Below are 25,771 nucleotides of genomic sequence, written 5' to 3' on the forward strand. Positions count from 1 at the left end.
TAACGTCAAACAATACGCTATCATTGGAATTCAGTCAAAATAGGAACGAAAGTGTTTCGTTAGGTTAATACACATCGATTGTATTTCACGTTCAAACAATGAATACCTAGAATCAATTGAAATTCCTGGATATGGTATGACCTAGTTATACAAGCTTAAATCAAAGGATTTCATTCAAATGGTGTTGACTTTAGTAGAGTAAGCAAACGGATAATGGAGGTGGTATTTCCATTTAATGGGATTTTCACCGCTCATGTATGCATTTCTTAAGAGAGACATTGTTTGAGATTTGTTTTATTATCAAATCTACGAATATTTCTATTATACACTATAAGAGGAAAAGTTAGTTTTATTTTTTGTGACTGACTCTTTACTATATTAAAATTAATAATTCTTTCGATTTTTTTCAAAGGTATAGTATAAAAATTTATGAGAGCATATTATGAGTAACAATTAGATATAAATATGAAACTACACTAAATGTTTAGCAAACACTTATTTCGAGTGGATCGAGAGAACTGAAATGAAATGAAAAAAATAAAGTCTGACATCCTTGCATAAAAAATAGGCGTTAAAAATTACTACACCGCCTTTATATAACTCCTATTTTATTTATTTTATTATAAAACATAAAAGGTAACTAGAAAAAATATAAATAGGCAGAGAAAATTTAGAACACGTTTCTACCTCCAGTCACTATTTTTTACTTGACCTCTAAGCTTGAGATGAATCGATAACATTGACTTGAAACTCGCAGGAACTTTTAGAAATAAAATCTACGGCCTCCTCTCAAACTTTATTCCACTTAAGAAGTTATCTCGTTTTATAAAAGAATTTTATGTGTGATTCTGATGTCCGTTTACTAATATAACTTTATGTGACACTTACCAAACTAAAGTTTCAAATACCACGTATAAACGAAATTTTCTTTATATTTCCACTTTTGTCTGTCTTTGTTACGTTTTAAGGCCTGACACTACGTGCACAGCTAGGGACATCCTTTCCATCCAACACTCAAAATCTTTTGATTTTGTCTAACGTAATGTCTAGAATAATAATTCTAGCATGTGGCTAAGTAACTTTTGATTGTCTGATGACTAAAATTATCAATAAGATATTTATACAGAATCGTTAAACTGTTACAACACATTTGATATACTTTAGTTTTTAGAGGCATAGAATTAAACAAGGTAAGATAACATTCACGTCATTTCAAAAACTATTTTATTCGTTGTCGTAATTAAATCATTATTTTTGTACGTAACTTTAAAATATATAGTCTCTTAGCCTCGACGTAACAAAATGCAGGCATCAAATGACCGCCCTCGCAGTCTGGAGCTACATCTAGCTTCTCCCACGATGCCTGTGCTTTATTACAACAAACACTATTCACAAGCTTATATTATACACAAATCATTTTCAGGGCATTGAAGACAATTTTCTACTATATTCAGATTTGTTTTGTATGTATTCGTATTAGAAGTATAGTTAATATTTTGAGTCGCCCATTATCTCAATTTTCAATATCAAAACTTTACGGATTAAATTTTGTGCCTTATTAAGTTACAAATATATGCGTGGTTTGGTACAAAATTACTAAAGAAAGTGATTAATTAAGGTAAAATAGCAACTTTGTTTAAATTTGGTAGACATTATGTTTAATTGTTCGATCTTGTATGGAATATAGTGATTAATTACTTTAGCTAACTCATATTTAGTAGCACAATTTACGATGGTTATACCTAATACGCTACACTTTGTTTTATTTGGTATGCTATGGTAATGACTTGGTCGAAAAGAAAAAAGGGTTGGTATTTATTTCGTACACAATTCTAATAAAGGATGCTAATTATTAAAATTTAAAATATCGTTTTGATGTGTAATTAATATATTTTATTATATATTAATAGAAATTAATATTTTATTTCTTATTTAAGATACCTACATACAAAGAAACCTCCTCTAATATGTGATGAAGTGAAACATTGACAATTGTGATTTATTCATTCACGTTCCACGATTAAAATAAATGCGAATAAGAATAGCATTTTTCTGTATAAATAAATATGCACGTGTATAATCAATTTCAAACAAAATGTATATTTTTTATAAATTTTCATTTTCATGTTTTACATTTATACAATATACTGAAGACGGTCAGCAGCGTCTTCGGCACGACAAAGCCAGCCCTGCGGTCACTACCCGCCTGCCCAGCGTGGTGATTATGGGCAACCACAAGTTCACGCTATTTTTGGTGCAAACTTGTGGAGGCCTATATCCAGCCGTGGACTGCGATAGATATGATAAAATAATGTATTACTTAGAATTCAACTAAATAAGTCTAAATGAAAATGTTTGGTAGAATAGCAGCCATAGTATGAGTTGTTAATTAAGCAAAATAGTTCCATTACATAAATATTTTCCTACTAACTTAAATAGTCTTATACTTACAAATATTGCTTTTTTGCAAATATAATTAAATAGGTCTCATTGGGTATTTTGTTTAAATATAATTAAATAGGTCTCATTAGGCAAGTAAATAAAGTAAAATTGACCTGTTTTTTTACTTCAAGTAGTACGCAAATTGGGTGCGTCTAAGTGATTAAGTGCTATTGGCTACAAACAAATGGAGTTGTTTTACTCTTAATAAATTAGGCCAGTTTACTAAATAACTGTGAGTATAAATCTAAGTAGCTTTACTTACCGTTTCATATTCTTTTTATTTTTTTTTACAAAAAATAGTAGAATCAATAGCAGAAGAGGTAGGAAAAGGTTTTGCTGTCATTTTAGGTCACCATCATCATCATTACAGCCTATACAGTCCACTGCTGGACATAAGCCTCCACAAGTTCACGCCAAAAATAACGTGAACCCATGTGTTTTGCCCATAGTCACCACGCTGGGCAGGCGGGTTGGTGACCGCAGGACTGGCTTTGTCGCACCAAAGACGCTGCTGCCCGTCTTCGGCCTGTGTATTTCAAAGCTAGTAGTTGGATGGTTATCTCGCCACCGGTCGGCTTTTTAAGTTCCAAGGTGGTAGCGGAACTGTGTTATCCCTTAGTCGCCTCTTACGACACCCACGGGAAGAGAGGGGGTGGCTATATTCTTTAGTACCGTAGCCACACAGTCATTTTAGGTATTTTTTCCTATATCGTTTATATTGCCTATGACAGGGTGCCCAAGCTCTATTTTTAATTTAGTATTTAGCTCAACAGTTTCAATACGTACACACGTGGTCAATATTCCAAACATATGTCAAGTGAAATTGCGATACACATCCGTTACCAATAATATTGAAATATACATTCGACTAGCATGTTGGCGCAGTTTGTAGTGGCCCTGTTTTCTGTTCCGCGGGTTGCGGGTTCGATTCCCGCCTGAGTCTGGGTGTAATATTAGTATTTATATATGTCTTATATGTACGTTGATTTAAAAAACATACTTATAATAGTCGGATGTTACCTAGCATTAAGTTACTTATCAGAAAGGCAAACGACCGTGTGTGTATGTTTTAAGATATTTATTTATTTGTTTATAAAACCGTAAACTATGAAAATCAAATCAAAAATAATTAAAACGCCTTTAACAAGGCAATGAATTGGGTCGTACCGCAGACCGCAAATTAATTCCCACAAATATCGTTTAATGTTATACAATATTAAGAAATGCGAACAAGAGAATACGAAAACAATTGCGAGGTCACAGAACATTACCACTGGACCACATTGTTGTGGAGTTCCCATCCCATATTCACACTAATTAACCGAATTCTGAAGGTCACTCGAACAATTCACGATCAGATCTTTCTGCGCTAATTTTACGCGCGCTAAAATTTTTATCTCCTTCACCGACTTTAAAGGAGGAGTAAGTAATTTGCTAGCTTTTGCTTATAGAATCACACAAACAAGTTAATTGTAAAGGTGATAATCATTTCGTCCCTTACAAAGATCTAACTTCGACTGCCTCTTGTATAGTTCATTTACTTTAAACAACGAATGATAACTATACTGCTTATAACATTCGTCTTTTATTGCCTTAAAACTACTTTTAGTTATATTCCTTTGTTCTTTTTTAAGTAGTAAATAGTAAAATCCGACTAAAATATTTCCGCCACAAACAAACAGAATTCCTTTTTGCAATTATAAACAGAAGATGTGTCTTTAGAATAGTAGGAGCAATAATGTCGAAGTCGGAAAAAGTTTTGAGATGGCATATTTACTATATGCTTTTCGGAATATTAATGTATTCGAAATATAGGTCAAAGCGAACGATGTTTTTCAAATTTGTTGAAGCGTACACATCTTCGTTAGCGTTGGTTATCATTTCAAAGATACGCTTTTATCGAATTCTTTGAAGCGCTTTCATTTTATAAAAACTGACATATATATAATATTAAATTTATACAATATATTAAAAATTTATCTTATTATTCATAACGGACGGTAATAATGATGTTCAAGCATATCTGAAGCGGTTGTTGAACTTGTACAATCAATCACTAATTATGATATTACGTGCTACGAACTTTTAATCATTTGTAAAATGATGCGTGTAAGGCAAATCGCGTAACAAAATTAAGGAATTAAGTTTTAATGAATATGTTTCTTAATTTGTTTCATAATTAAACTACCTGTACATTGTACACGTGATTTAGCTAACGTTTCCGACATGTGATCTATCAGTCGTTTGTAGACTTCTAATTAATAAAATGGTGTATTTTTTTTATTTCAGAACTACGGCAAATCTTTGTTATTCTACAAACTATTATTTATAGATACATGAAAATATATTTTAATGTGACTTATTAAATTTACTTGTCTAGTTCAAATTGTTACATAGTTTCTAGTGACGTTAAAAATTTGATATTCACATAATTTAATTACAGATATGATGCAACTAAAACTAATTAGGCACTGCAATATTATCTAACCTTATCCCGTAATTTATAGCAAGTCCTATGTTGAGATTAAATATAACTAAATAGCATAGTAGACACCAAAGATGAAGATTCAACGGGAAGTCTATTTAGATGTAAATTACATCCCCGTGTACCACAAACCACTACTCATCACAACTGAGTCTTCAACTGGTCATAATACGTGAGGGAATGAAGGAAATGTTATTATATTAAGCATTGGATAACATTACATAATGGTGAAGTAACAACGGAAGGCAATAATTTTTAAGCTCCGGTTAGTTAAAGTTTGTTATTCATATAACAAACGCGTGGTATAGCGCACTATCGCATTATATAGTTATTATGTTATATAGTTTATTATAAAGGTATAAACAATATGTGTTAGCTTTTAAAGCTAATAAGCTTTTTTATGTCTAATCTGTATTAGTTATAATAAGCTGTAAGCTATCCTAGTAAAATAAAATAAAAATAAATAAAATAATGATTTGACATATACCATGTAAGTTTTTTCAACTAATTCAATTTGATAATAGGAATTATTACGTATTTTATTGCTTCACGATTTAACCTGTAACAACCCACCGCTGGGCCTTACTCTCCATGAAGGAGAGTATGGGAGCTTAATCCACACCTGCTTCACTGCGGGTTAGCGGGTACTGACAATGTAAACAATAATACGGTGACGTATTATTGTTTATTGTTTGAAAGAAACATTAAACACTAGTATTATAGTATTTAGTAGTTTTGTAAGAATGGTACCATTTAAATAAAATTTACAACTTACGCATTGAAAAATTTTTATACATTACTTAATAAAGCCATATAACTGAAATTACACTTACTGTTCATACAGAATATAGCCGGTGTTAGCTTATTTTATAGTAGAACCCTATCCTAAGCGAAAGATCCTAATCTTTTTTAGTTTTACAAAATACTGCTTACTCCTTGAACATGTCTTGATATACCTGATTCGCCTGCTCACGTAATAAAAGAAAGAGTGCGATGTAGTTTATTAATAGTTTACAAAATAGTGTTAAATTAACATTAATTAAGCTATAAATTAAAAAGCCACACTTCTTTAACCGACTTCAAAAAAGGAGGAGGTTACTCAATTCGACGGTATATATGCCGATGTTTATCATGTGGTTACATTTAAATTTCATCGAGATCTGATTACAACTTTTGAAGTAATCTTTGATAATGTGTAATTACTTGACTAATTTTTCGTCTACCTACGTTGTATTACTTGTCGATATAATTGAAGTCGGTTTTTTTTCATTTGCCTGCAAACACAATTATAATTTTTTAAGGTAATGGATTGCTAATTAAATAGTACTAAAAATTATAAATTTCCATAAAAAAGTATATACTAATTAAGATTTAAGCTTTTTTAAAGAAATGCAAACTATTATCAATATAGCGTTCATTAATTATAACTACATTTTTAAGAACGAAATTTCAAAATAAAGAAAATTTAACATTGTTTATTCTATACATATTATTCCATATACATGCACGAATAGTTATCTAGAAGCAAGATAAGTTTACTATAATTTTATGCTTTCAATAATGAAAAAAGACAAAAGTATTTGTTTATTTTAGTAACCAGAGATAGATGATAACAGAGATATTAATTTAAACAAAATTACGAATAACATACAGTTTTTCGCTCTATTGTAATACGAGTACAATAACACAACGTGATATACACGTTCGTAGTAGCAAAATATATGATACGTTTTACTTAAATTAATTTCCAATACCTCATTCGATTTGAATTCCTTCATATCCGATAGACGAAATACCTCACGAAATATTTAACGTAGTTTTGCAAAAACACGTCGCGTCGTGTCTCACGTAACACATTCCTCGATACTTCTCGCAATTTTCTTACATTTTTCATAGAAGAAGGGAAAATAACGTTTTTGATGAAATAAAATACTTTTGAAATAGCATTAAGATGGCTGATATAAGATAGTGAATATAAGATTTTTTAATTTTATTTATTTTTTATTTGTACTAATTCACACGGGAAAAATTATGTATTAGACTAAAAATAAAAATAATTAAATAAAATTTAACGATTTTGTTCTTCCATTCTTTCGACAAAACTTTTGTAATACGCTGTATTATGTATAATAAAGAAAGAAAAAAAACCACCTGACGTAAAGTATATATAAAATTTAAAATTTTACTATTTAATGTAATAAAAACAGTTTAAATGCTGATAAGAAGGCGCGAGTGTAGAAAGAGTTACAATACAAAATTAGCAATTAGCAATTGTTGTTATACTTAATCAAGTTACGAATATCTTTGCACTTGCAGATATTCAGATACTATTATGTACTCGTAGATCTTTGTAATACATATTAAGCTCATACTGATTACTTTATTCATGGCATGACATTTAACAAATTCTAATATATAGTATTAATGTTTTCTAATATGATTCTTCACTAAATTTATACGAAAGTGACAGATACTCATGAATATAAATAACATCAATATAGTAAAAGAAAGATTTATCTTAAACTAACTACTAATGCTTTACTAATGCTTTAGCATTAGTTTAAAAAAAATACGACATAAATTTAACATATAGATGTACGATAGTTTTAGTAAATGTTTAAAAGATTAATTTTGTATGTTTCCGTTTTCTAATACCCTAATCGTTAACTCATTAACAATAGAATTATTGTATATTTTATATTTCAGTTGTATCAAAAAATCGCCAAATAAAACACAAAAATTTCTTCCTAAGGCATAAATACGTTTACAAAATTAACATAAGCTGGTAAAGATGTAAGCTTTTCTGATAAAATCTGAAATCAAATAAAATATCTCAGCGTTTCTTAAGACGCCTCTCGCTACAATAGTCCCAAAGCCCTGACTCGCCACAATAAGTTGATTAATCTCTTAGCCCAACGTGATTACTTGTACTAAAATAGAACGAGGCAATGAACTTTTGTACGAAATCTTTATTGGACATTCCACATGATACTTGTATTTGGCAAACAACGTTCTTTATTACGCTTGACTGAACTTTCACGATATATCCGCCTTCTGTTTGATCAAAATCTGAATAATTGATGAATATGGAGGTTACATCGATCCTACGAGTCATAGGGCAAATTTCCCGTGTTGCTAATAAAATTAAAGATATTATAAAATCAATGACATTCTTTTTCTGTTTCATCATCAAAGTCCACTATATGTATCAGATATTTCTATTCGCAACATATGTAACCAAAACACATAGGTTATAAGTTGTTTTACCTTCTATTAAAAATATCACTAGGTATAGATTTTTTTCCTTATTGTAATTTTTGAAACAAAATAAAAAAACGATGTAATTTTGTGCATTTATTAATTTAGTGAATTGAAATGATTGATTGTTTTAATAAAATAAACTAATTTTTTGAAATTAAACCAACGTACATTTGAAACGCTCTACCTCGTTGTCTATGCGTTGACCACCAAGAATTCGGTCGGCTTTTTGCATCTGACAGTTCTATGTTTCGAAAAATGACTAATTGTGTATTACAACTACTATACTAAGCCGTAGCTGGCCATAATTTAATGTATTTGTAATTAAAGACTAAATAACATAGAATTTTTTTTATTAATTTATATTGACAATAATTGACATTTGCTGTCACTCAAAACCACCTAATAGAGACAAGATGCTTATTTAAATTATTATATATATTTTCTATACTAATAAAACTGATAGATCACTTTTATCAGTTTTATTGGTATTGGTATAGAAAATTTATTCTAGTAAAACTAAAAAGGAATAAATAAAACGAAGACAAATCTTTTGCCTACAAGCAAAGACTACACTACACTTTCTTAAAATGGGTGGGAATTAATCCTTTGCTTTAGGTTTCCAGTCTTATGATTGTCTTCTTCTGTCACTATTAATTTTGTTTAAAAACTTCTTAGTTATCTAGTATGAACTTTGTGTGTATGTGTGTGTATGAATGTGTGTCTGTGTGTATGTGTGTGTTTGTATGTATGTAAACAAACTATCTATGTTAGTATGTATGTTTATTTATTGAGTTGCTTTCTATTATTTTTTATAAAATTATACTCTACACCTACACCGTCAATATATCATCTCCTTTGCCCTAAGGTTGCCTGGAAGAGATTGCTCTTAAGCAATAAGGCCGCCTTTTGTACATTTTTGTTTCTACAAATTATTGCTAATGTTGCTTGCTTATTTTATTTGTATGGTGTACAATAAAGTGTTAAATAAATAAAGAAGAAAAAAATCAACCGGTCCAATCGTAGTGAGACAAATAACTCGGGATTTCGCAATACATCGAACCTTAGGGGAATTGACAGTTCATTTAGGTCGGCTTAAAGCAACTTGGTTGTATCATGAGGCCTTTTCTGCATAAATTGATATTTATACTAAGTTCAGGGCTGACTTTGAAATAAATATATTATAGTTTACCTATAGTAACAGTCTTTGGTAAATTAAAAATGAAGAATTTTACATGTTAAAGTCACAACAGATTAACTATAATCAGATAAACTATGCAATTTTAACTTATTTTTATATTTATTATAAGTATTATGGATTGAAGTGTTAACGTAAATATTTAATTTTCGTTTGTAAATAAACATTACTTGTTTAGAATTTTATCTCTTAAGATAATTTTATACCGTTTCAAGGAGCTTACTAGAGTGGAAAATATAATTGGTGTCAGGTAGTACAAGCTCTGGAAGACTAATAAGCTGGCTAAGTTTAGCCATAACAATAGGTGAAAGGCATCAAAACGCTTTATATAACCGAGGAAATTGCTCTTATATTTATAACATTTGTAAAAAAAAAAACGAATATCAATCTCTCTAATTCTTCAGAGTTCTTAGTTGATACCATTCTGTAAATTATTGAATAGTAAATCGACGCAACATAAAATTTTCAATCATTAATTCAGAATGGGTCCATATGTCACAAAACGGACACCAACTGAAATAGGGAACAGAATTTCTCAACGGACAATATCAAATTGTTTGCGGTTACTGCTCTGCTCAAAATATAAATAAATAAATAATAAATAAATATTTACACAATACACACACGGTCGTCTGTCCCTAAAGTAAGCAACTTAATGCTTGTGTTATAGGTTACAGCCGACTGGTATATAGCTACATATTTTTTTTTTCGATAAACATACTTATAAATAATACATATATAAATATATAAATAAATATTTATATTACACCCAGACTCGGGGTGGGAATCGAACCCACAACCCTCGGAGCAGAAAGCAGGGTCACTACAAACTGCGCTAACGGGCTAGTCGTAGTAGTAGTCGAAATATTTCGTTTGAATACAGTTGTATTTTCCCCATGAAAACATTATAGGTCTATGTCATTCGTCGTATTTTCTAATGATAAATAATGATCGAGTTTGTATATATCTTTGTACCCAAACGATAAGGTTCATTTACAAATGCAGTGGTACGAAATATTAAAAGTAACTAAGTAATTAAAAATCTATCTAGGATTTGTTTCTGCATCTTATTTAGTGGAAACAAAAATATTGATTATTCAATTATTGTTGGATGTGTGAATCTCAGAAAAACAGAACTAATTTGGATAACATTCAATAAAACATAGCATATAACTCTATGAAAGATCAATTCTATGACCTGTGTTAGCGAAGCAGCAAGCCATTAGGCATATCTACCCGGGTAAGCCATGCAAAGTCGTGTGCATATAGTGCTTGAAGATTATAAAAACATTTTAAGATAGTAACTATTGTCTTATACTTTTAAATTGCTACTTATTATTAAATTGACTAGTTTATTTTTATGCATTAAATTAGCTGCCCGGACAGACTTCGTTCTGTCAAAAGTTAATACTAAAAATTACTTTTTTTAAATTTCTTTTTTAGTATTAAAACCTAGACTAGTAGGCTGTTAGAACATACAAAAAATAAATTAGCCGAATTGGTTAAGCCATTCTCGAGTTATGCGCTTGACAAGATTCATTTTTATTTATATAGATAATTGATTACTTGAAATAAGGCTGGTTCGCTTATTGTACATCCGTTAGATAGCCTTGCGAATTTTTTTTTTAGGATAGAGATTATGGGTATAGAGACAAAACCACAAATCACGACATAATGTACTATTTAAAAAAAATAGCTTTTTCTAATATCTAAACCTTAATAGTTCATTAGATTACAACATTTGTAGACAAAAAAACGGGAACTTGAACGTACCTAGCACAATACAAGGCCTGACATGTGAATACGATCAATATCTTTTAATTGTTACACTACTGCCATGTCTGTATTGTTCTCTTAATTGTCAGGGAAATATTATTTATTTACCATTGATATAAAGTATTTATTGCTAACTTCCGTGCGAATTATAACTAAAATATCATTAACTAAAAAAGTTTGTTTAAATTTTCACATTGCAATTTTGATGTACATGATTAGTATTACATGACAAATTTCGAACCAATTTGTCGCCAAATTAACATTAAACAGAACATAATAATGTCTATTGAAAATCTTACACCGTAACCAATAAATAAGTAATATATTGTGTACACGTCCATAACGTTTTCTATTGTAGCCTTTTGTGTTAAAAGCTAACATTATTATACCTATAAAAAATAGCCATCACGATTGGCTACACGTTAGCAATGTAAAGAAAGGCTAATGGATCTCACAATGGCAATGTCCATGCCAAGAAATGATCACTTAACTCAAGAACATCCAATATCTTTATAACAATGTGTGACTTAGTATTAGCAAAATATCTGATTTACAGTAATGGAAGTACTTTTTTGTTCAATACGTATAACTTCAGTCTCTTTATATATGATATTGTATCCCTAAATATCACATTGCTGCGAAGAAGATATGGTAACATAAATTTGAATAGTAAACAACTTCGATGATATTAGGTAATGAATTTCTACATTACCAGATCTGCTATTCATTACTTATCAATACTAGCTGACCCCGCAAACGTTGTCTTGCCATATATATTATTAACATCCTTAATTTCCCCCCTCCCCTTTTTAGCTTAAGGGTGTAAAAAATAAATGTTCGCCGATTTTCAGAGCTACACACAAAATTTCATAAAAATCGGTCCAGACGATTCGGAGGAGTATTGTAACTAACAATAACAAGAATTTTACTTATAATATTAATTTTTTTAACAAATAGACTATATAACATAGTAAAAATTGTGTAATTTAAAATTTCTTAATAAATTAAATGGAAACAAAATGATAAATTATTTCTTTTATTTTGAATCAGATGTACTATCTGTTCTAAATTCACCCTTCGTTTTACCTAAATTTTATTTAATTATTTCGCATCGTAAAAAGAATATTGTTCCGAAATAGTTTGTAGTCTATCAAACTACATTTTAATTAGAATAGCAGAGTTGGTTATTTTTTTAATTAAAAAAAAACCAAATAACAGAAATAAATTAAGTCTAGTCCAGTTTATTTACTGAAAACGTAATAACCGCCATTAATTTGCGAAATTTATAAGACGTAATTAATTAATAATAATTTAATTTATAAGAAATTTATATGACATAAACAAAACTCTGGGTGAGTTATAATAAACATGACTATATTCGCTATGAATTCGTCTGAATTTGTTAAATCTTGCTTTAAGTATTTAAATTATGTTAATGTGTTTACTAGTATTATAAGATAAATTGTTATTTCTTTAGTGTATTTGTTGTAGTGTTATTAACTTATGCTTGTTTATTGTACGCCTTGGTTGTATACTGTAAGTGCGATAAATGTAAACTGTAATAAGTAAATAAATAAATAAATGACGTTAACGGAAACGTATTGAGATGATATTTTCGTGAAAAGCTCTTTTCATACGAAATTCCACGACTCCTCGAAGGAAATTTAAGAGGAAATGTTTCGGGAACGATTATTAAAAGGGAATACCAATCTATATAGATTTTTCAGATCGTATTCAGAAGATATCTCAAATGTTTGTGAATATGCTTACGTCATCAGTCTTATTTCTAGACTAAAATACGCTTGTGTTGAAAAATATGATTCTAAATTTGCTTCAACTTGTTTTGCAGTAAAAAATTAAAGTTTATTTTTGTACTGAAATAAATAATTTTCAATGTAAGCTATTTTCTCTCACGAACTTATATATTTTCATTTACCATTGAGAAATGTTAACATGTATTATTATTCTTAAACACTCCTCTGTATACTTAATATTATTTAATAATAGAAAAATACTACTTTTAGTAGTAGAACAAACAAGTATGCTATATTAACATTAAATTAGCTATAAAAAATTTCCAGGTGTTCTTGGAAAATAAGAGCGTAGTAATTATAACTTTATAAAATCCACATAAATATCAGCGACATTTCTAAGACATCAAAATTCATCAAAAGTTTTACAAGTAATATTATAAGAAGATGTTGTTTGTCTAACAAACCCTCGAACAAAATAAAGTTTTTTTACTGAATAACTCGAGCCTCTAAGAACCTTGTTATAGTAATACGATACGATGCTCATTAGCGATTAAAAATTATAACTTTCATCTCCTGATATAAATTATTGTGTGAGTTTCCTAACTCGAATAATGACTCAAATCATACCGAGTTTTATTCAAATTAGCTATTATACAAATTAGATATTGATAGACGAAAAGATGGAGAATAAGCACAAAAAAATTACATTTTTAGCTTCAAAAACATTTCAATATACAGATTTGATGCCGCGTTGGCGCAACGGTTACAGCCATGGATTGTACTTGTTGCGCTGGCGGTTGCGGGTTCGATCCCCGCACATGACAAAAATTTGTATTGGCCATACAGGTGTTTGCCGTAGTCTGGGTGTTTGTGCAGTCCTTGTGGGTCTCCCCACCGTGCCTAGGAGAGCACGTTAAGCTGTCGGTTCCGGTTGTTATCGTGTACACCTGATGGCGATCGTTATAGTAAGGAACATATCCGCCAACCGGCATTGGAGCAGCGTGGTGGCTTAAGCTCTGATCTTTGTCCTACATGGGGAAAGAGGCCTATGCCCAGTAGTGGGATATTACAGGCTGAAGCGTAAGCGTATACAGATTTGAACTACAGTTTTTTTTTAAGTGCAGATTATCAATTTCAAAATCGTTACCAGGGTTCAATATACCCGATCGCATTTTAAGATATATATAAACATAAACTCAGTGCCATAGTGATGTCTAATAAGAAATCTTCTCGGTCAACCATTGTTCATGCGTACGATAAAAACGCGTGCGTTGTATTGTTTCGAGGTTTCCTACTAACGTTGTTTCTATTTTCATATTGTTCTATACTGAACTCTCCTCACATTTTTAACCGACTTCCAAAAAAGGAGGAGGTTCTCAATTCGACTGTATTTTTTTTTTTTTTTTATGTATGTTACATCAGAACTTTTGACCGGGTAGACCGATTTCGACAAATTTTGTTTTAATCGAAAGGTGGTGTGTGCCAATTGGTCCCATTTAAATTTATTTAAGATCTAACAACTACTTTTTGAGTTATATCTAATAATGCGTTTTTACTTGACGCTTTTTTCGTCGACCTACGTTGTATTATACCGCATAACTTTCTACTGAATGTACCGATTTTGATAATACTTTTTTCGTTGGAAAGGGGATATCCCTAGTTTGGTACCATGATAAGGAAACCAGGATCTGATGATGGGATCCTAGAGAAATCGAGGGAAACTCTCGAAAATCCGCAATAACTTTTTACTGGTTGTACCGATTTTGATAATTTTTAATTTAATCGAAAGCTGATATTTATCATGTGGTCACATATAAATTTTATTGAGATCTGATTACTACTTTTTGAGTAATCTTTGATAACGCGCAGTTACTTGAGTATTTTTTCGTCGATCTACGTTGTATTATTCGTCGATGTAATTGAAGTCGGTTTTTTTTTCGTTTGCGAGCAAACACAATTATCCGGTATATTGTCGTGTTATCTCAAATAAATGTGATTTATCAATTTTCAATATTATAAAGTTGCAAAATTTGTTGATTTCTTAAATCGTTAATAAGAAGCTGTTAGATTACAATTTGAGGATCTAAATGTTTTTAATGTACTAAAATGTAATATAAACGTACCGGCCACGGACGAAGGACTATATTTCAATTATAAATATTGTTTTATTGCCAACTTGATCACGCTGATCCACTGAGAATTTGTGATTATATTTTTTGCGAAACAACATTATTTTCTAAAGTGTTTCATCACGGTCGAAACGAAATATAGAACTAGATACCTATATGCGCATTTATTTTTTCTATGAAATCCTCATATTTTTATCTAATTCACACTACTCACATTTTTTTGTTTTAAATATCTTTTTACCTTAGAAAGCCAGTTTATTACGGAAAGTTAGACTGTAATATCACGTCTATCATTTACCATTATCAGTAGCCATAACCATGAACGTCTACCAGTTTGTAAAGTACCGTTAAAAAACTGCAAAACTGCAAGCCGAGACTAATTAAAAATATTTTGAACCACGTACTGTTTGCGACTACTTCGTACTGTCTGTGTACTTGCATACTGTTTCATTCATGTTTTACAAGTTTGTAATATTGAATATAGTATTTTGTTTACAATTTCATAACATTCAGTTTTTAGTATAGGTTCTTATTTATTTTTTTTGTGAGATAAAAGTAAGATGTTTAAGACTTAGTTACTCCTTATAAAACTTGTTATATGCTAGTGAAAGTCCCGTCAAAAGTTTTCATAGATTAGCCATAATAAATGACCGTATAGACAAATATTGAAAAATTGATTTTTTTTAGTATTAGCATCGTAAATTTCATGGACAATTAAAATTCAGATTTCTTCAGCATTACGAATAGACAATTCAATTTTTTTTTTGTATATATTAACTAATTTATATACATTATTTACAATTTTTATATTGTTTAAATTGCTAAGAACAAACATTAAAACAAAAAAAAAATCATCTCTTACTTAATGAGTTCTTAACAGTTAACATTGAAATTACGTTTCACTATGCATACACAAACTATTTACCAAAATACTTCAATTCATATATAGTTGTTTACCAACAGAGTTGAACAAGTTATATAACTATATTTATACTAATATTTTCATATGAACAAGGAGGCAAACTAGATATACCGCTCAAAGTTAGGATGTCACCTCTCACCTTTGACATTAGCTGTAATTACATGTAAATTCAATATAAATGTATATACTCGTAATTGCCAATACGCCGCAAACCAAGAGATACTACATACAGTATTATGTATGTATTCATCACATGAGTGTATTAGACATGTAAATTAACTGTTATTCGATTCAAATGAGATACGGTAAATTACTTTCGATTAGTGGTGTTTTGAATATTTCAAAGTTAAATTGAGCTTTAAAAGTCATACTTATGTTATTATTTAATTTAATATGACGACGCATATAATCACGCCTCTTTGCCGTAGGGGTAGGCTGAAACCACTTCTTTCCACTTGCTACGATCCTTACATACTTCTTTCGCTTCGTCCACTTGACACGACAAACATTTGTATTGGTTATATAGATGTTTGTTGTGGTCTGGGCATTTGTGCTTGTGTAATGTGTTTCCGAACCCCCGACACAAGAGAAAATACTTGGGGGTCGTGGAGTGTGAAGCGTTTATTTATTTACTAAGTAAATAACTTATACAATTTTTTTATTGATTACAAAATTAAAACCTGTATAAGTATATATTTAAGTAAATATCTATCGTATGTGAAATTTCTATAAATAAATTCGCTATTAACAGCTTTTAATAATATTGGTATAGAAGATATATTTAGATAATAGCTTGAACATCATAAGGGACTTATATAACCTAACCTAACCTATAAATAATGTGTTTCTCCTGTAATAAAATTAGGTCGAAACTAACCTAATAATATGTATATCGAGATTATGAACAAGGGTAATGTGTGATTTCCCAAGCGGGTATATAAGACTTCAGAGCATACAGAATACTCAGAATAGTTATGAAAACCGTTACTTTCGCGAAGTCTAGCAGCAAATATATATGTAGATCATTTAATCATAATGTGTTTAAATAAAGTAAGTATAGTAAGTAACATTTGCACTCAAACACAGTAATTTAAAAATGTTTTATATTTAAAAAAAAAGTACTCTTGTATATCAATTGATTAAATTTGACATACGCTAGTTAAGAAGAAACAAATAGAATTAGAAAAATATATATTGTACTAATAATATAGTATACTGGGTACAGATAATAAAAAAATTAAAAAGTAAAAATTCCTTCAGTAATCATAACACTTTCCCGCGCATTTTCCATTGACTGCCTGCGCATTCATGTGTTAGCGTCAAGTTCTTCTTAACTAGTTAAAAACATAGTAATGAGTTCTATTGCTGTTATTGTGCAATATTGTAAATAATTTGTTTAGATCTTTAATTAAAAAATATATTTGTTAAACTAATGGATTAAAAAATATAAACAATAAATAAATAGCTAACGTCATCTCACATTCTGCCCTAAAATAACAAAACTATATCAACTATTTTTTGGAAAAAAAACCGTATTAATTTAAATATCCTAATAAAAAATTATTGAACTTTTAACACTTACCCAAAAGTAAGAAAACAATCTTCATTTTTATTTTCTTTCAAGAAACACTGGCACAATACTGAAAGAAATTTGTTGAAGATATGAAATTAGAAGCTTATATTAGCGACGGCGTTCGTCGCGCGTAAACGCCGATTCGCGTGTGATGTTGCCTCTAGATCGGCAGCGCGGGCGCATTCACTTTCTACGTGGTGGGGTTACCCTAGGAGACGATCGGGAAACCAAGGGTTTGTTGACACTGGACTGTGTGACCATATATAATCGGTTGATTTAATAATCACCCGAGGCTCACGATTGTACTATCACGATCGAGTGCCATCTGATAAATACATTTTTCTAATGCTCTTATAATTAGGTAAGTATTTTGTTTTAATACGAATTTGCAAATCTGTCTTTGCTCCTATTCACACGATAAGTGATTACAATATATTTTTTATTAAAAAAAATTAAACTATTACGATATTATACATATAAGAGATGGGAACAATACATTTCTATTGTACAACAATACATTTGAATACGTACGTTTACCAATTTATATGCAGTCATTTTATATTAAAAAATGCTACTCATTTTTTTATATGTAATTACTACACATATGTAGATATATTGCTACACGTAAATTGGTAAACGTAGATTATACCGCTAAATAAATGTGTCAGTTATATATGCTTTAACGTACTTTCCTGGTCTTAAGAAAGGGTCGGGTTGTCTGTTGACTAGTTAATAATGAGTTCGCCTGTTATAGTTTGTAACTATCTTAAAAGTATGTTTAACAATGTATTTATAACTAAGGAGATAAACAAATAAATGCTTATTTTAAAGCTTTTTTTTTATTTTATTTTATTGTTTAATAAAATTAATCATCGTATCAATCATATTAGTAAAATGTAATTATGTACACTACTGTGTCGCTACGGTAGTAAAGAATATAGCCACCCCTTTTCTTCCCGTGGGTGTCGTAAGAGGCGACTAAGGGATAACACGGTTCCACTACCACCTTGGAACTTACAAAGTCGACCGATGGCGGGATAGCCATCCAACTGCTGGCTTTGAAATACACAGGCCGAAGACGGGCAGCAGCGTTTTCGGTGCGACAAAGCCAGCTCTGCGGTCACCAACCCGCCTGCCCACTGTGGTGACTATAAGCAAAACACACGAGTTCAAGCCATTTTTGCCGTGAACTTACGGAGGCCTATGTCCAGCAGTGGACTGTGATCGGCTGAAATGATGATGATGATGATGATGAATAATGTACATAGATTGAGTAATGTACAAGAAATGTGACAGAAATGTACGTCGTTAATTCATTGGAGCACTATTATGAGTGTTTTTGTAGGAACATTTCATTGTTAAATGGACCTAAATTAACGTAACCGTTATTTCAGAGCACAATCCCAAAGGTACTTTACTGCTATAAAAATAAAGGACTTGAGTTTTATATAATAACTAGCTGAGCCAGCGACTTCGCCCGCGTGGAATTTAACAAAAAAGTTATTGTTCAGTTCGCAGAGTTATAAAGTATATAAATTTCTAAAATAAATGTAGCCTAAGTTACTCCTTACCACACTAGCTATCTGCCAGTGAAAGTCCCGTCAAAATCGGTTCACCAATTTCAGAGATTAGCCGGAACAAACAGACAGACAGACAAATAGATAAAAATTGTAAAAAATGTATTTTTGTATATATACCGTGTATGCATATATTTAAATTTAGTAAAAAGCAGTTATTTTCATTTTACAAAGAGACACTCCAATTTTATTTATTTGTATAGATTAACTGGGGTAAAGTAACTTTTTGTATTTTAACTGATCGTTTTACAAATTGCCTCCAAGAAAAAATTGATGTAAACTAACTATAACAGCCTGTAAGGCCTCACTGCTGGGCAAGCTCTATCTCCATAAAGGAGAAGGGCCCATCACTCTGTTCTACGGACGATTGGCAAATAATTTCCTTATAACGAGTAACGATAGCAAGTGTCTGTGACAACACCGCGCATGTACAGCTTTACTCGCTATCCGAGGCACGGCGTGGAGAACTACATAGATATACACCCCCAACCAGATACCAACATTTGGGCAAAAACAAATATCTATAACAAGCGGGAATCGAAACCTTACTCTTAGAAACCTTTAGGTGACTGAGCCTACCACAACGGTTGGTAGAAAACTTATCTTAAATTAATTAAAAAAGTTAACTCACAAAGTAACGCACACATATACGAAATAATTGACGCATTGTCAGCGTATTGTGTCGGTAATTTTATGATATTAATTAAAACGACTATCCTTCCGCCATTTGCTTCAAATCATATCGCGTGTATATGATATAAGTATACTAGCGACCCGCCCCGGCTTCGCACAGATGCAAAAACTATCAGTGTTCCTCTACTATATTATGCATGTATTATACTTACATATAAACCTTCCTCTGGAATCAATCTATTTACTAAAGAAAACCGCATCAAAATCCGTTGCGTAGTTTTAAAGCGTACATACAGCGGGAAGCGACTTTATTTTTTATTAAGTAGTTATGAGAACATGTTACTGATACTAAAACCTTAGAAATGAATAATTCCTCGTATTATGATGAATGTTATTTTGAGAATATTCATGTCCTAGTATAAATTTCAAACCTTTTTAAGCTAATTATTATTCGGATATTTTCTTGAGTTTTATGTTTCTCCTGTGCCAGAGGGTCCAGAAACACAATAGCACAAATGCCGAGACCACGGCAAATATTTCAATGGCCAATCCTAATTTTTGCCATTAGCGGAGATCAAACCCGCAACCACTAGTGCTACAGCAAGCTAACCTCCCTAACCTACCTAACCTAAGACCGCTGCACCAATGCGTCATTTAAAAAAAATACCAGTCTAATTTATTTGTAATTTTGCTTATTCTTGGTCTGCTATGGTTGGTTACTGCAGTGCTCAACTTAAACTCGAAGTGTTATTAATTATTATTATTCAACATCTCAGATATGGGTCTCCCAGGCCTCAGTTCATTGAATTATGTCATTGAATTTTGTCTTTAGGATGTATAACATCTTAATTGTCCATTACGTGAATATATAATACAAAATTAATTTTGTTACATTAAGCAGATTTGCATTTATACTTTGCATACAATGTAGATTTGTATTTACACATTTTAAAAATCGAAAGCAGGTTTATGTTTAATACTAGTTGCTGTACCGTGCAATTTCATCTTCGATAGAAATATGCACAAAACAATTTCGTTAACTATAATATATACCTACAATATAATATAACTATCATAGTTATAAGAAAAGTGACTACTTCGTTAAAAGTAATATTGACATGAAACCTATATATAAGACTTCAATATAATTATATCCAGGATCACAATTGATAAAACTGCGTCAATTTTTTGTGATGCCGTAACAAATGTACAGACAGGCAAAACCTTAAAAATAGTTGATTTTTATGCCCTCTAAAAGACCTCTATTCGTTTTCTATAATTTTTCTCATATACTCGTACATACATCAACCAGTTACAATTTTAATACAATTACAGACAGAGACATTATAAAATAATAAGCTAACTTAGAAAGATAAATAATGAACTTATAATACTAAAACTTAACAGTCATCTAATAAAATGGAAGTCAACAATAGGCAAGATAGACAGATAATAATTTGTATGAAAAGGAAATAACAATTTGCTGCTATTTCTTGCAATGTTAACAGAATATCTAAAGAGGTAGAAGATTAGGATTCTGGCCACGATCCTTAACGGGATTTATTTTTATGGTTAAATATTAACAATGAAATAATTTATCAATAGATAAAACCGCTTTATCCCGTTTGATATTTAGATCGAGAATTTTCCGAGGTTTCCTATTCACAATGGGAATGGGATGCTTCCGGTGTCGTAGTCTTATTTTCGTTTGTAAGAATCTTTATTTTACAATGGAGAATATTTTAAAATTCTCTCTCTCTCCCTCTTTCTCACTTTTAAAATTTTTAGAAATTTTATTTATCGCTAAATAATTTATTATTAAAATTAATTTTGGTATCCAAAACCAAATCAGCAACTTTTCGAGTTTTATCTTTTGTTTAATGCTAAGATTGTCCTGAAGAACACTTAGATGCCAAGATGTTTATTTATTTTTGCTATACAAAATAACAAATAAAATCGAAAGCTCAGGTAAAAATAGTTTAGTCTTGACTTTTCCAACGTGACACTTCTAAAGCGGAAAATGTTGGATATAAAATTCTAAATTCCATCTAGTTTCACCAAACAAAAGCGTAACATATATATTTAAAGCCTTGTCATAATTTCAAGAACAATAAATAAATTATTAAAAGGTCTGTAGTAAATTAGAATTAGATGGTGCTTTTGCAGCCTTGCAAGCTACCGTTGCAAGTCACTTGCGTACGACAATTAGACATCTAACGATCGCTGGGAATCCAGTCTCTAAATTTAAAGGGCTGTCGGTGATCAAACATTTTTAAAGTTATACTTCAATTTGAACAATGCGCGCGCACACCGTCACAAAAAAACCGACACCCTCAGCTAGTCAACAAAGAAGTAGTTAGCAACGTGAAATTAGCTAGCCAACCAAGTATAACTTCTTACATGCGTACATATTATAGTACCTATTACGTCGACCTGTCAATATATTTTCATCACTCGTCATCATCACTACTTCAGCCTATCGCAGTCCACTGCTGGACATAGTTCCCAGACCCCAACAAGTTCACGCCAATAATTGCGTGAACACACGTGTCTTGCCCATAGTCACCACGCTGGGCAAGCGGGTTGGTGACCGCAGAGCTGGCTTTGTCGCACCAAAGACGCTGCTGTCCGTCTTCGGCCTGTGTATTTCAAAGCTAGCAGTTAGATGGTCATCCCGCCATCGGTCGGCTTTATAAGTTCCAAGGTGGTAGTGAAACCGTGTTATCTCTTAGTCGCCTCTTACGACACCCATGAGAAGAGACAGAGGGGGTGGCTACATTTTTTATTGACGTTTTTAAAGTGCCGATCGTACTAGATAGGTAGTACTGATAAAAAACCTTTCGTTAATAACATATCACACAATGAAGGAAAATATGGTTAATTAATAAGAACAGTTTAAAAATTTACTGAGTTTACTTACTTAAACATACAATCTAATATATAAAATTCTCGTGTCGCGGTGTTTGTAGTTAAACTCCTCCGAAACGGCTTGACCGATTCTCATGAAATTTTGAGTGCATATTGGGTAGGTCTGAGAATTGAACAACATCTATTTTTCATCCCCCTAAATGCTAAGGGTAGTCCACTCCTAATTTTTTTTTTTTTAATTTTAGATAAATTATTTATTTTTATTTTATTATGATTTGGCGTTAAGAAATACATACAACCCTTAATGTTCACCCTTTTTTTAGCGGTTGTTTAGCGACAAGACAACGTTTGCCGAGTCAGCTAGTTATTATGTAAAATTTTCACAAAAGTGACAGTCCTGATTTTCAGCAAGACCGCGTAACAATGCTCAAATGCCAAGCAATAATAATGACTTACTGCTGATATGATAAGGTGCAGTTTTGATTGCACTGGTTGGTGATGTGAATAAACAGTAGGTATCGAAGATTTTGTATTGTGTGATTTATCTGTTTAAATTTACTATTAACTAATTGATGGCTGTAGAGTATAGATGTTGCGCTCACTGTACAGGTTAGGTCCAAGCTTATGTGGATAATTCAAGTCGTTTTGATTCGCAGTGCCATGGAGGCACCAAGGCCTATATGCATATAATAACGGGCGCTGTAGCTAAACAGCCAAGTGTTTTACGTCACTTAAAAATATAATATTACGATTAATTACTATGATCATAAAACCTTGCCCAAAATCGTTTAAACAAAGATTATTATTTTTGTTTTCTACAAAGTCTCCTAAGTCTTCTAGTAGCCTAGCCAGCTACCCTAGCAACTATTAAACTAAAAACTGTAAGGTGAATATATAAATTTATTTCGTATCATGAAGAAAACTTGTTTGAGAATTAAACTGTTAGTTAAATCAAGAAACTATAGGAAGTAATCAATTGCAACAGTGTTACAATAATCCAGTAGAAAAACAAACATGTATATTATTGAAACAATATAATTTGATAGAAACAATTATTTAAAAGAACAACGATCAAAGTAATATGAAAATAGTCAGCCAGACATGGTCGAAATCAAATCTTCAAACATCTACTCGCACATCATACATTACATTAGCAACTATGAGAAACTTCCGCTACCAGGTGTCCAAGTATACCAACTAGGACAAATAGTTTCACGTTCTCCGAGACACAGGGTAAAGAGGAAACACACGGGCAATCTTTTTTTTTTAAACGGGGAATTATTTTGCTCAGCTGAAAAAAGATGTTCAACTTTTATCGCAGTACATGTTCCAATGTATAATTAATAAGTGTTGAAAAAGTATTCATAAGTGCCTATTTCAATTTTAAGTATCTTTATAATTTTGCACTAAATAAAGGAATAGAAAAAAAAATTACATCTAACCCGTTACCTGTACATTTCATTCTGTCTATAAATAATCGTCTATGAAGCAATAGTGAAACAAATAAACATAGACAACTGTGAATATTTTACGCGACATCGTAACGTTTGTGACGACATGTATGGGACCTGAGAGATCAGTAAATTTACTTCTGACTTTACTGCTAAGACAAACTAAGTACCGAAAAATTACGTTTTATTTGCAGTCTATTATGTATTACGATGTCTATTGCGAGATTCTATAAATAGATATTTGTGAATTTGGTACGCTATTTTTAGTGACGCTTAATTTAGTTATATTTTTGACTGCATAATGACATAAGTCTTTTGATTTTATTAGCAACATCACTTCGACATTGTTAAATTTTTATACTCCAAATACGTCTTATTCTAAGGATATATTTGTTAAAATTGTTTTATTATTACTCATCGACTAAAGACGAGACATGTAGTAGAATTGTATCCACCAATCTTTTAAATGTAAATAACAAATCTTTACCCACTCATGGTACACAAGTACGTATACAGTACACATTTCGTATAATTGATAGAAACATCGAAGACTGTTTCCTCAGATGTTAGATCACACACGATCGACACGATCTAATAAAGAAAACTTTGATAGTTTCTAGAAATACATTGATAAAAGTTCGAACGTACATAAAATGCATCAGTTTGTGATATTTAGGTTGACAATATCAGATACACGACTACACTAATTGTGAAATTTAGGTTAATGGTTTATAAAATCAGATATAAGACTATACTAATTGCCTATACATACATATAGATATAACAATGTAAGCGCTGTTATTTCTCGTTGAACTCTAGAGTGGAATTTTGATAAAATCTAAAACTTTTTTTATTAAAAAACCAGATATAATTTTTCGTTCGTCTAAATTAATAAAGGATCTTCCATATAATTCAACATTATTGCCTTGAACACAGGAAGTATTTCATTTAAACGGTTTACTCCCAACGGAGTATAGAAACTTTGTGTAAAGAAACGAAAAAACAAAAAACGAACACAAGGAATGAGATCACGACTAACATTTGTTTTTTGTAATTTTCTTTTGCGAGGATCGAACACAGGACCAATAGTGCAACATTTATATGTTTATAATTTGAATTTTTCAATAATTTTCGTTTAGTGACAAGTTATTATTATTCTAGCACATTTTTATTTTTCAAGTATTAGGTAAGTCACATACGGCTCACATTAATAATATATTTTGAAGTCCATTAAAAAAGAAAGATAAAATACAATTATAGTTTGTCTTTAGCCCAGTGTAATGCTTTACTTAATTTTCTCATGAGTTGCACAAAACGTTACCAAACCATCGTTTATAATATATATTTAACTAAAATACGACAATTGTGTATTTAATTAACCGTTTCCAAATTCAATGCGCTCTTTATGTAAAGAATGAACTGAATTCGCCTTTCCTATCTCAAGGTTGTGTGGAGATTGTCGATGTATCAAATGTGACTGCAGACGCATTAAGCGATATTAAATTATATGGGGAGCTACTCGGTGTTTTGTAATACATATTATGTTAACGTTGTTATATGTAAATTCGTTCCTCGTTTTTATTACACTGCGGCAAAGGGTTGTTATGTTACGTATAAATGTGAGAGCTTGTATGTGTTGCGACACAATATTGTATGATCTTAATTAAAATAGGATTAATATTAACCAGATAACGACCAGTAATCA

At 31.0% G+C, this 25,771-nt stretch overlaps 1 protein-coding gene across 1 annotated transcript in view; it reads right to left on the reverse strand.

The window, feature by feature from the left end:
- LOC123664072 (putative uncharacterized protein DDB_G0271606) overlaps positions 1-17,684 on the reverse strand; it is a 51,833-nt gene extending 34,149 nt beyond the window's left edge. Inside the window, exon 1 of the mRNA XM_045598689.1 lies at positions 17,547-17,684. Within this exon, the coding sequence (XP_045454645.1) occupies positions 17,547-17,571 (25 nt within the window). The 5' untranslated portion in view covers positions 17,572-17,684. The remainder of the gene's footprint in view (positions 1-17,546) is intronic.
- Between the last annotated feature and the right edge of the window lie 8,087 nt (positions 17,685-25,771).

The sequence above is a fragment of the Melitaea cinxia genome, chromosome 21 (assembly GCF_905220565.1).
Source record: "Melitaea cinxia chromosome 21, ilMelCinx1.1, whole genome shotgun sequence".
In the NCBI taxonomy this organism is placed as follows: domain Eukaryota; kingdom Metazoa; phylum Arthropoda; class Insecta; order Lepidoptera; family Nymphalidae; genus Melitaea; species Melitaea cinxia.